The sequence below is a fragment of the Hemitrygon akajei genome, chromosome 8 (genome assembly GCF_048418815.1).
Source record: "Hemitrygon akajei chromosome 8, sHemAka1.3, whole genome shotgun sequence".
Taxonomy (NCBI): Eukaryota; Metazoa; Chordata; class Chondrichthyes; order Myliobatiformes; family Dasyatidae; genus Hemitrygon; species Hemitrygon akajei.
In genome coordinates this window covers 152,235,500-152,248,952 of record NC_133131.1, presented here as the reverse complement: position 1 = coordinate 152,248,952, position 13,453 = coordinate 152,235,500, and the positions used below count along the sequence as shown (strand labels likewise).

Below are 13,453 nucleotides of genomic sequence, written 5' to 3'. Positions count from 1 at the left end.
ATGAAAATTAAACGATTTCAGTGCTTCAACAAGGTAGGAGTTACCAAAGTATTAATGATTATCTTGAATGTTACAATGAAAATGACAGATGTAATTCGAAGATGTAATCATCTAAAGCATTACATAAAGGCAGTCCATTATGTGCACTAGATGTCTGCGCTGACTTTGTTCATTTACAGTTAATCAGAAGAACATGGCAGATGAATTCCTCTGTCGATAACTATTAGGAACTAACATGCATTCTTATAGTAGTGTATTGGTAGTGTGCTAATTTATTCTATATTTTATTTAAATACATAAATTATTATTCAGTCAAAAGGTTGCTTGTCTTTGTTATACATTTTAACAATTCACATGAAACTTCGGTTAATTGGGGCAGCCACTTAATTGGGCCAAGAAGTATTGGTCCTGATGTGTCCCAATTAACTTGAATCCACTGCATTAACAACCTGAGTGCTGGAGGTATGATTAGTAAGTTTGCTGATGATATGAAAATTGGCATCATGGAGAGCAGGAAAGTTATCTAAGGTTACAACACGATATATGTAGCTCAGATGGAAAAATAGGTAGAGCATTGATACATAGAATTTAATTCCAACAGGTACAAGCTGATGTACTTTGGGAAGTCAAGTAGCAGGGCACAGTATATAGTGCCAACCTGTTTTACTTACTCCAGAGCAATCTCCCACATACTGTGGCCCTCCAGTTTTCTTTTATCCATGAGCCTCTTAAACGTATCTGCTTCTAACTCCACCATGGCTGTGGATTTGATATACCTACCACTCTCCGTGTGAAAAGCCTATCTGATATCCCCACTTACTTTTCTCCAAACACTTTAATGTTTAACCATTTCCACCCTGGGAAAAAGTCGCTGGCTGTCCATTCGATTCTTGCCTCCTATCATCTTGTACACCTCTATTGAGCCACCTCTCATACTTCTTCACTCCAAGCTCGCACAAACTCTCCCTGCTCAATCCTCATAAGACATGGACTGTATGCATCTACAATTTACCCTGGTACCTACCACTCTCTGTAAAAAAAGACATTTTTAAATGTGGAAGGGAGAGCAGGTTTGTAAATCTGGCGGAAGCAAAGGATGTTGGGAATGGCGAGGGTGGATCACTGCAGGAAGGAGTGCCTGCTGGGGGGGTGGGGGGGGCACGGGTACAGACACACCCAGCCCTGAGACACCAGGCAAGGTCATTTGATTCCAAACAAATGGTTTACTGATCATTACATAACGTCCCTCTGGTGCTTCCAGCTCCTCCCCTCTTCCCAACCAGGATTCCTATCCCCTGCCCCATCACACTCTTAGTCCACAATGGAGACCCATATCTCATTACTCACATACAGTATGTCATGAAATCTGTTTTTTTTTTGTGGCAGCTGTACAGTGCAATACATAAAATTACTACAGTACTGTGCAAAATCTCAGGCACCCTAGCTATATATATGTGCCCAAGACTTTTGCACAATAGTGTAAAGTTCCCGAAATGCAACACCTCACACTTGGCTAGATTAAGGAATATCTGTCCTTTCTCCACTCATATATCCTGCTGTATCCTTTCACAAACTAGGAATATAGGGTATAGGCATCAAATGGTAGGGTGCTAAGGACCGATGATATACAGAAACACCTGGAGTTCAAATCCACAGATCCCTGAATGTGGCAGTCTTGGGTGTAAGGAAGGCTTAGGGCAGGTTTGCCTTCTCTGGTCAATGCATAGAATATAAAAGTTAGAATGTTTTGGTGCAATTTTACAAAATACTGATTAGACGGCATTACTGATTAGTATTGTGTGTTGTTCCGATCACCACACCACAGGAGGGATTTGGTTGCACTGGAGAGAGTGCAGGGAAGATTCACTAGGACATTGCCTGAATTGGAGGACTTTACCATGGAGAGAATGGGATGGGCTGGCTTGTTTTCCTGCCAATGAAAGAAGCTGAGGGGTGACCCAATAGAATTCTATAAAGTTATAAGAGGCAGAGACAGGGTAGACCCAGGGGACTGAAAATTCTGGAATCTGGTGCAACAAACAAATCTACTGGAGGAACTCAATGAGTCAAGCAGCAGTTGTGGGAGGAAGGGAATTATTGATGTTTCGAGTTGAAATCAGTGCAACAGGTCTGAGGGTGCAGAGTGGAGACGGTCAGATGGTTTAGATAGGGTAGACAGTCAGTATATTTTTCTATGGTAGAGCATCAAAGACAAGAGAGCATAGGTTAATGGTGAAGGAAAGAGTTTCAAAGGGAATTTGTAGGGAAAGGTTTTTTTTGGAAAACAAGTATTTTTTGCTAAGTAGTTGGGGGAGTTTGATACAATCATTACTTTTAAGCAACATTTAGACAGACGCTTGAATAGGCAAAGAAGGGACTTAATGCAGGTAAATGGAACTAAAACAGATGGAGATAAATATTGGCATGAAACCTGTGGGCCAAAGGGTCTTTTTCTATGCATACAACTCCGTGGCTTTGAACAAAAAATAATGAAAATGTGTCATCTGGTTGTGCTTGCCAGCCCTTACCTCCGTTGGCATCAGTAAGATCCGTCCGTCTAAGAAATCCCAAGTAACCTGTCCGAGCCCAGACGGTTTGCGTATCTCCAAAGCTGAGGCGGGAGTTGAAATGATCTGACTGAAGAGATTCATCTCCATAAATGGTGAAATATCCACTCGCATTATGAGCACTGTGAACCCAAATCTGTTCATTTGGGAAAAAGATGTGAATCGTTGTTTTTGTCTCAGTCCAGCAAAAATACTGTATTTGCAATCTGTTGCAAATCTCCACAATGCCTTCAATATCATAAATAACAGATATGTTAATGTTCACAAAAGTACAGTCGAAGTGAGCGGTAAGATCCAAAGAAGAAAATTTAAAAACTAATTAAAGGATGAAAAAATTAAAAAGACACACTGGAGAGAAATAATGATAGTTAGAAGAGAACTTCCTCAGTCTTCAAATTAAATTGGTGTTCGCATAGCAACATTAATATCCAATAAGAGGAAGGGAATATCCCCCCCCCCCCCCCCAGCTCAGTGGCTCTAGGAGGATGAGGACCTTATAGAGAAGAAATTATAAAGTAGATGTGATGGTCTGTTCCCCAGGGCATGGATGACCAAACCTAGGGGGCATAGGTTTAGAGGGGAAAGATTTGAAAAGTGACCCGAGGGGCAACTTTTTAAAATGTATTTTCATGTATTGACATACAATATGGAATAGACCCTTCTGGCCCTTCGAGCCACGCTGCTAGCAATCCGCCAATTTTAACCCCAGCCTGATCACGGGACAATTTACAATGATGACCAATTAACCCACTAACGGGTACATCTTTGGACTGTGGATGGAAACTGGAGCATCTGACGGAAGCCCATGCATTCCTGGGAGAATGTACAGGCTCCTTACGGATGACATCGGAACTGGACTCCAAATTTGAACGCAGTGAGCTGTAATACTGTTGCGCTAACCATTCGTGGAGAGGGCAGTGAGCATATGGCATGAGCTGCCAGAGGAAGTGGTTGAGGGGAGGACAATAGAATCAGTTAAGAAATTCTTGGATAGGTACATGGAGAAGAGGATCCTGGAGGGATTTGAGCCGAATGCAGGAAATCGGGACTAGCTAGATGAAAAGCACAATTAGGCCAAAGGGCCTGTGTCTGCTACATACGATTCACATTCACACAAATCCATGTCATTCTATAATCTTAATTCACAAAATTAAACAGAAACCCCACTTTACAGGGATGTCCCAGTGCTTGAAGAAGAGAGACAGCTCAATGAACCATGAAAGACATAAGGAAAGTAAATTGGCCCAGCTGGAAGAAGGCCAGAGATATTCCAAGAGGCAGATACAAGTGTAAAGTTAGTTTTTTCCTATAGAAACTCAGAATCTAATTTAATCAACATCGTCTTTAGTTTAACTGGGGGTACTCTTGCTTCTTGTTCAAATCCTGCTCCAGAGTCTTCAGCTCTGGTGGAGACTAGAGTGTAGGAAGGAGAGAGGATGCTCTCTTCATATCAGATAATAGACCAAGCCATTTGCTGCATTTACCCACGCAAAATACCCACAGTGGTCTTGGAAAGAATAGTGAAGGAGTTAGCTGACATCTCCAGGACAACAGGGCAAAATAGCACTGACAGAATATTTGGTCCTCTCACATTATACTTAGTGGGAACTAGCTGTGCACAATCTCACTGCCTTGTGACCTATGTTACAACAGGGATCTCCAGCTCTAAACTTCTTGTTAAAGGGGCCTTACAAGTGAAGTCTTCCTTTCATTCATTACAATTACAATAAACAGATGTCGCTTGCCATCTTCAGAAGTTTTCTGATGACTCTGCCATAGTTGGATGCATCAGCAAGGGAGATGAGGCTGAGTACAGGGCTACGGTGGGAAACTTTGTCACATGGTGCGAGCAGAATCATCTGCAGCTTAATGTGAAAAAGACTAAGAAGCTAGTGGTAGACCTGAGGAGGGCCAAGGCACCAGTGATCCCTGTTTCCATCCAAGGGGTCAGTGTGGACATGGTGGAGGATTACAAATACCTGGGGATACAAATTGACAATAAACTGGACTGGTCAAAGAACACTGAGGCTGTCTACAAGAAGGGTCAGAGCCGTCTCTATTTTCTGAGGAGACTGAGGTCCTTTAACATCTGCCGGACGATGCTGAGGATGTTCTACGAGTCTGTGGTGGCCAGTGCTATCATGTTTGCTGTTGTGTGCTGGGGCAGCAGGCTGAGGGTAGCAGACACCAACAGAATCAACAAACTCATTCGTAAGGCCAATGATGTTGTGGGGGTGGAACTGGACTCTCTGATGGTGGTGTCTGAAAAGAGGATGCTGTCCAAGTTGCATGCCATCTTGGACAATGACTCCCATCCACTCCACAATGTACTGGTTAGGCACAGGAGTACATTCAGCCAGAGACTCATTCCACCGAGACGTAATACTGAGCGTCATAGGAAGTCATTCCTACCTGTGGCCATCAAACTTTACAACTCCTCCCTCGGAGTGTCAGACACCCTGAGCCAATAGGTTGGTCCTGGACTTATTTCCACTTGGCATGATTAATTTATTATTTAATTATTTGTGGTTCTATATTGCTATATTCACTATTCTTGGTTGGTACAGCTGTTATGAAACCCAATTTCCCACGAGATCAATAAAGTATGTCTGTCTGTCTGACCTGGCAGGTGAGGGGTGAGGGAGGAGGATGTCAAGGTGACACTGTTTGAGGGTGATGGAGTTTTGCGAGTGCAACCTGAAGAGCCCCACTTGACCCTGCGACATTTGCTGTGGACTCATAGATAGTGCGATCAGAAAATCTAACTCAGTCATGACAATTTAATCGAACAGTAATTGAGGAAACGTCTGTAACCAAAAAGTTAAGATTAAGTGAGAAAGATAGGTCCGAAAGACCCTCAATTATAAAGCAAGGCTAAATGTAAATCAGCAGCTCAGATGAACAAACTCTAAGAAACAAGTGGGTTGTTCCTATGCCTGCCATATGCAGAAGTTCGCTGATGACACGGCCATAGTGGGGTGCGTCAGGAATGGACAGGAGGAAGAGTATAGAAAACTGATACAGGACTTTGTGATATGGTGCAACTCAAACTACCTGCGTCTCAATATCACCAAGACCAAGGAGATGGTGGTGGACTTTAGGAGATCTAGGCCTCATATGGAGCCAGTGATCATTAATGGAGAATGTGTGGAGCAGGTTAAGACCTACAAGTATCTGGGAGTACAGTTAGACGAGAAGCTAGACTGGACTGCCAACACAGATGCCTTGTGCAGGAAGGCACAGAGTCGACTGTACTTCCTTAGAAGGTTGGCGTCATTCAATGTTTGTAGTGAGATGCTGAAGATGTTCTATAGGTCAGTTGTGGAGAGCGCCCTCTTCTTTGTGGTGGCGTGTTGGGGAGGCAGCATTAAGAAGAGGGACGCCTCACGTCTTAATAAGCTGGTAAGGAAGGCGGGCTCTGTCGTGGGCAAAGTACTGGAGAGTATAACATCGGTAGCAGAGCGAAGGGCGCTGAGTAGGCTACGGTCAATTATGGAAAACCCTGAACATCCTCTACATAGCAACATCCAGAGACAGAGAAGCAGTTTCAGCGACAGGTTGCTATCGATGCAATGCTCCTCAGACAGGATGAAGAGATCAATACTCCCCAATGCCATTCGGCTTTACAATTCAACCGCCAGGAGTAAGATATGTTAAAGTGCCGGGGTTAGGACTCAATGTATTTAGGTAAACTACTTAAGAACTTTTTTTAAAAGCTATTATTAATGCTTTTTGAGAGGGTGATTTTAGATGCATATCATATTTTTACTGAGTTAAGTATTGTATGTAATTAGTTTTGCTACAATAAGTGTATGGGACATTGGAAAAAATGTTGAATTTCCCCATGGGGATGAATAAAGTATCTATCTATCTATCTATCTGATGTTGGTCTGGCCTGAGGCAGTGAGCACTGAGAGGTACTAGAACGCATGTGCAAAGCCAACTAGAGAAAGACAGTGATATCACGCCTGTGAAATCCTCCTAAACAAGGCTAATCCCGCACAGCTGCAAACCCAACTTTCTCAGAACTCCACTGACTAGCTCGTGTGCGTTAACCCATTCAGAGTGGGTGCACACTGTGACGGCAATAACATTTCATAGCCCACTGAACAATTTAATAGGCCACTCATAACATAAGTTGAATTGCATCACAAAGAGATTGGTTTGAAGTAGAGAGAGAAATTACAGACAATTCACCTCTCCAAGGTGGGAGTCCCCCAGCGGCCCTTTCGTTTCAGGATTGGCAATGATAATTCTCACTCCAGGCAGGATCTATAAGACAGTTCACAAAACATAGCATCAGTCGTGACAAAGAAATGGAAGGAAAAATCATTGCGGATGCGACCCGCCTGCAAGTTGCTAGTTGCATTTTCTAAAAGCTCCCTTCTGGAAAGCACTATAGGATTATTAGGACAAAAACTTCATGCCTTCTCTGATCAACCATTCTAGTAAACCCTCCCCCCCATATTACCACTGTCACTGCACTAGACGGTAAACACTAAACCACTTTTTCTAATGCAATTTACATAGTGAATAGTTGAACATATACTTACTTTGGAAACATCCTAGGGTTACCCATAGCCCTCTATTTTTCTAAGGTCCATTTACCTATACACAAGTCTCTTAAAAGACCCTATCGTATCCACCTCCACCACCATCGCTGGCAGCCCATTCCACGCACTCACCACTCTCTGTGCAAAAAACTTACCCCTGACATCTCCTCTGTACCTACTTCCAAGCACCTTAAAAATGTGCGCTCTCATGTTAGCCATTTTGGCCCTGGGAAAAAGCCTCTGACTATCCACATGATCAATGTCTCCCATCATCTTATACACTACCAGGTCACCTCTCATCCTCCGTCGCTCCAAGGAGAAAAGACCAAGTTCATTCAACCTATTCTCAAAAGGCATGCTCCTCAATCCAGGCAACATCCTTGTAAATCTCCTCATCACCCTTTCTATAGTTTCCCCATCCTTCCTGTAATGAGGCGACCAGAACTGAGCACAGCACTCCAAGTGGGGTTTGACCAGGGTCCTATATAGCTGTAACACTACCTCTCAGCTCCTAAATTCAATTCCACGATTGATGAAGGCTAATACACTGTATGCCTTCTTAACCTCTGAGTCAACCTGCACAGCAGCTTTGAGTGTCCTATGGACTCATACCCCAAGATCCCTCTGATCCTCCACATTGCCAAGAGTCTTACCATTAATACTATATTCTGCCATCATATTTAATCTACCAAAATGAACCATCTCACACTGATCTGGGTTGAACTCCATCTGCCACTTCTCAACCCAGTTTTGCATCCTATCAATGTCCCGCTGTAACCTCTGACGGCCCTCCACACTATCCACAACACCCCCAAGCTTTGTGTCATCAACAAATTTACTAACCCATCCCTCCACTTCCTCATCCAGATCATTTATAAAAATGACGAAGAGAAGGGGTCCCGGAACAGATTCCTGAGGCACACCACTGGTGACTGACCTCCATGCAGAATATGGCCCTTCTACAATCACTCTTTGCCTTCTGTGGGCAAGCCAGTTCTGGATCCACAAAGCAATGTCCTCTTGGATCCCATGCCTCCTTACTTTCTCAATAAGCCTTGCATGGGGTACCTTATCAAATGCCTTGCTGAAATCCATATACACTACATCTACTGCTCTACCTTCATCAATGTGTTGAGTCACATCCTCAAATAATTCAATCAGGCTCGTAAGGCTTTGACAAAGCCATGCTGACTATTCCTAATCATATTATCCCTTTTCAAATGTTCATAAATCCTGCCTCTCAGGATCTTCCCGACCAACTTACCAACCACTGAAGTAAGACTCACTGGTCTATCATTTCCTGGGCTAACTCTACTCCCTTTCTTGAATAAGAGAACAACATCTGCAACCCTCCAATCCTCTGGAACCTCTTCCGCTCCCATTGATGATGCAAAGATCATTGCCAGAGGCTCAGCAGCTCCTCCCTCACCTCCCACAGTATCCTGGGGTACATCTCGTCCAGTCCCAGAGACTTGTCAAATTTGATGCTTTCCAAAAGCTCCAGCACATCCTCCTTCTTAATGTCTATATGTTCAAGCTTTTCAATCTGCTGTAAGTCATCCTTACAATCACCAAGATCCTTTTTTGTAGTGAATACTGAAACAAAGTATTCATTAAGTACCCCTGTAATCTCTTCCGATTCCATACACACTTTTCCACTGTCACACTTGATTGGTCCTATTCTCTCACGTCTTATCCTCTTGCTCTTCACATACTTGTAGAATGCCTTGGGGTTTTCCTTAATCCTGCTCGCCAAGGCTTTCTCATGGCCCCTTCTGCTTCTCCTAATTTCATTCTTAAGCTCCCTCTGGATCTCTATCATTACCTAGTTTTTTGAACTTTTTGTAAGTTTTTCTTTTCTTCTTGACTAGATTTACAACAGCCTTTGTACACCATGGTTCCTGCACTCTACCATCCTTTCCCTGTCTCATTGGAACGTATCTATGCAAAACATCACACAAATAACCCCTGAACACTTGCCACATTTCTGCCTTACGTTTCCCTGAGAACATCTGTCCTAATTCATGCTTCCAAGTTCCTGCCTGATAGCTTCATATTTCCCCTTACTCCAATTAAACTCTTTCCTAACTTGTCTGTTCCTATCTCTCTCCAATGCTATGGTAAATGAAATAAAATTGTGATCACTATCTCCAAAATGCTCTCCCGCTGAAGACCCGACACCTGACCAGGTTCATTTCCCAATACCAGATGAAGTACAGCCTCTCCTCTTATAGGCTTATCTACATATTGTGTTAAGAAACCTTCCTGAACACACCTAACAACTCCACCCCATCTAAATCCCTTGGTCTAGGGAGAGGCCAATCGATATTTGGGAAATTAAAATCTCCCACTACGGGAACCCTGTTATTATTAAACCTTTGCAGAATCTGTCTCCCTATCTGCTCCTCGATATTCCTTTTACTATTGGGTGGTCTATAAAAACACCCAGTAGAGTTATTGACCCCTTCCTGTTCCTAACCTTCATCCACAGAGACTCCGTAGACAATCCCTCCATGACTTCCTCCTTTTCTGCAACCGTGACACTATCTCTGATCAACAGTGCCACACCCCCACCTCTTTTTCCTCCGTTCCTGACCTTTCTGAAACATCTAAAGTCTGGCACTTTAAGTAACCATTCCTGCCCTTGAGCCATCCAAGTCTCTGTAATGGCCACAACGTTATATCTCCAAGCACTGATCCACACTCTAAGCTCATCCGCTTTGTTCATGATGCTTCTTGTATTAAAATATAAACACACTGGTGTTTATGTATTTATGCAGATTTTAATCCACATCTGTACTTTAACTTCTAACATTACTTTTTATATAATTCTTTATTCTTTATAATTGTTAAATGTTATTGTTTTATGTTGCAAGTCACGCCAACACACCACAGCCAATTCCTAATACATGTGAATGTATATGCCGAACAAAGTTGATCCATTTTGTTTTAGTAAACACAAGTTCACACTGGGCACTATCATACATTTCTACATGCTGAATTATTGGCAGTTTCCTAAACTGAACTTGCACAACTAACCATTAGCACTACTGAGAATTCTTAAAATGTAATTTCCAAAACATGACTGCCAATAACAATGTAATTTCATCATTAGTGATCACAACCATAACGGTTCAGTTTAGATCTTTCAACTTCCTGACTTCAAATGAAAATAAAAATCCTTATTCCCAATAATCTGCTCATAACTGCAACCACAATTCTTCATTCCTCATCTGTTAGTACACAGTCAGTGCAGTGAGGATGGCTCCAGGGACTGCGTCGTGTTCTTTGTGTGAGGTGTGGGGATTCTGGGAGACCTCCATACTCCTGGATTGACACATCTGCACCATGTGCAGCCGCTCGGAGAACAAGCTGCAGTTCCATTTCCTTTGGCTCATATGGGAAACTTGAGGGGGTGATAGATAGGAGCTACAGGGAGGTAGTCACCCCTAAGTTACAGGACCTGGGTGACTGTCAGGAAAGGAGGGCTATGGTCTCAGAGCAGGTCAATGGGAACAGATAAGGTAAACATCCGCAATCTTTTTCCTTGTGTAGAGGCGTCTAAAACTAGAGGATACAAGTTTAAAGCGAGAGGGGAGAGATTTGAAAGGGATCTGAGGGGCAACTTTTCCCCACACAGAATGTAGTGTGTATATGGAATGAACTGCCATAGGAAGGGACAGAAGCTGGAATAATTAGCAAGTCTGAACACCACGGTAGCGTAGCAGTTAGCACGACGCCATTACAGATGGAGTTGGGAGTTCAATTCTGGTGTCCTGGGTAAGCAAATTTGTACATTCCTTCCTGTGTGCACATGGGTTTCCTCCAGGTGCTCTGGTTTCCTCCCACAGTCCAAAGACGTAACAGTTAGTAGGTTAATTGGTCATTGTAAATTATCACATGATTAGGCTAAGGTTAAAATCGGTGGGTTGCTGGCAGCACGGCTCAAAGGGCCAGAAGGGCCTATTGAGCACTGTCCCTCTAAATAACTAAACAGTGACATTTTAAAGCTGTTTGTACAGGTAGATGGATAGGAAAGATTGAGGGATATGGGCCAAATGCAGGCAAATGTGACTAGCTCAGTTAGTCAAATTGGTCAACATGGATGAGTTGGGCTGAAGGTCCGTTTTCAATATTGAATGACTGTCTGACTCTTTCCTGTCCCTTTGCAATCAGCACACTACCCCTTCATTGGATTATGTCAGGCGTGAATTTCAGTACAGGACAACACCACTTCCACACTCGGGGATGACATTCCTATGAAGGCAGCTAATCTTCCACATAAATAAACAACAAGGATGTTTTCATTAAACATTGAGCGAAGAACTGCCAAAACACACTCCCTTCCAACTTTGGCTGAACCCAACCAAGCTCTGCCAACTCCAGAACACTCACATGATGTTAGTTTTTAAACTACTTTCAAATTAGGTCCTCATGGAGAAGAACAAACTTCACGAGAGAAACTCAACTGTAATCTCAAGCACAAAGCTGGCCAGCGTTCAGAATGATATAATATTGTGTGCCCATCTGAAGATTACCCGCTTTCGTTTCAGCTTTTCCTTTCTAATACATTGGAAACTTTCAAAACATACATCCTTCACCTGGCTAAGCATAAAATCCAGCATGTTTCTGGAAAATATCAAAACGCACTTAATTGCAAACACATGACTATTTGCTTCTTGTTTTTAAATCCATTTTTCAAAGAAGAATTTGTTACTCACTTTTCCGGATTCCATTAGTGGTAGGCTGTGAGGAGATCCTCTTTCCACTAAGCGGACCCTGTAAGCAACAAAGGGGATGTTGTGTAGGCTTCTGCTAATAGTCACGCCCGTGTTGTACAAGTTAAAAATTCCACAAATTTATTCAATAGCAGTGTTTTAAGATTTTTTCCAATGTCTGCTTACACAGTCTGAAGTTATATTAAAAGCAAAAAAAAAGGCAAACAATGATAGGAAAAGCAAACTGTGTTTATCAAACCCTGGGTCTTCCCTTTTTACATTGTGTTCAACCTCATAATATTTTTGACCACTATCACAGTAACTACTTACATACTTGTTAAATAGTTTTAGAATCAATAACTCTACACAATCTGCTGACCCATAGTCCGCAATTTCCCTATCTCATACCCCGATAATAATGGAAACAAGATTTCATAAACTTCATTTATCAATTTTTGAGTTATTTGTAAGTCCTCACCAATTAAGATTTGATTGCCCATTATCTTAAGTGACATCTCTCTCCCCACCATAGACGTATACATTCAATTAGAACTCAGATTTATGCTATACGTGCTTAAAATTTAAATACAGTTCCCAATAGATTTTTGCAATAAACTTTTGTTATTTGTTAAATGTACCGTGGAATCGTAGGCCCTCAATAATCATTATGCTAATCAATAGACATACAATTCCAATAGATATACTTCAATCAGACTCAATCCATTTGCACACATCAATAACTGTGCTTTGTCTTCCAGTGATCTGTGTAATTTGAACAGCAGTAATCATTCAAAACCTTGTCTTCCACATTTTAGTTAATTGATTTGTTCCACCAGGACAGACTTTTCCAACAGCTTGTCTGAGAGTTTTTGTTAGCATTGCTGTCTGTTTTGTTAATTTTCAAGAGTTCAAAGTAAATTTATTATCAAAGTATGTATATGTCAACATGTACAGCGGATTCCATTTAATTGGTACACTTTGGTCCAATTAAGCAGCTGTCCAATTAGCTGAAGTTTCATGGAAATAGTAAAGAAGGTATAAAAAATGAAAACTGAGTACCAGATTATATGCTTAAATGAAATACAGAACAAATTAGAACACTACCAATAAATAGTACTACAGTACTATAAAACCGTGTATTAGTTCCTAATAGTTATTGACAGAGGAATTCATCCAATGGTAAACAAAATCAGCACACACACTAAGATATCGGACTGCTTTCATACGATGCCGTCAATGATTGCATCCTCCAGATCTACATTTTCATTGTAACATTCAAGATAATTGCTGATACCTTCAAAGCCTCTGTAGTTCCTGTTATTTTTTTTTTAAACTACAAAACATAAAACTAATCAAAAGAAAAACACAGAGCCGTGGATAACATGTCCTTAGTTTGTTTTATTTAGTGAGACGCGCACTTATATCATGGTGGCGTAATGACGTATGCCACTCAAGTACTTTTACATATAACCCGTAATCAATTATGCAAACAGCAAAGAATATATTTATAATATAACCCAAATATTACTGAAATATTAAATGCACAACTCTCCTCCCTGCTTAGCTATAAATTCCAACTCAATATAGAATGCATCTCATGTAATAGTGAACTTCT

General features: G+C 41.8%; 1 protein-coding gene across 3 annotated transcripts in view; it reads right to left on the bottom strand.

Moving 5' to 3' along the window:
* Window positions 1–13,453, bottom strand: part of LOC140732346 (disco-interacting protein 2 homolog C) — a 605,485-nt gene that overhangs the window by 12,734 nt on the left and 579,298 nt on the right. For all 3 annotated transcript variants that reach the window (XM_073054850.1, XM_073054852.1, XM_073054853.1), the window contains 3 exons: window positions 11,842–11,899; window positions 6,765–6,839; window positions 2,529–2,703 (listed from right to left, as the gene is read on the bottom strand). In XM_073054850.1, coding sequence (XP_072910951.1) covers window positions 2,529–2,703; window positions 6,765–6,839; window positions 11,842–11,899 — 308 coding nt within the window. The remainder of the gene's footprint in view (window positions 1–2,528; window positions 2,704–6,764; window positions 6,840–11,841; window positions 11,900–13,453) is intronic.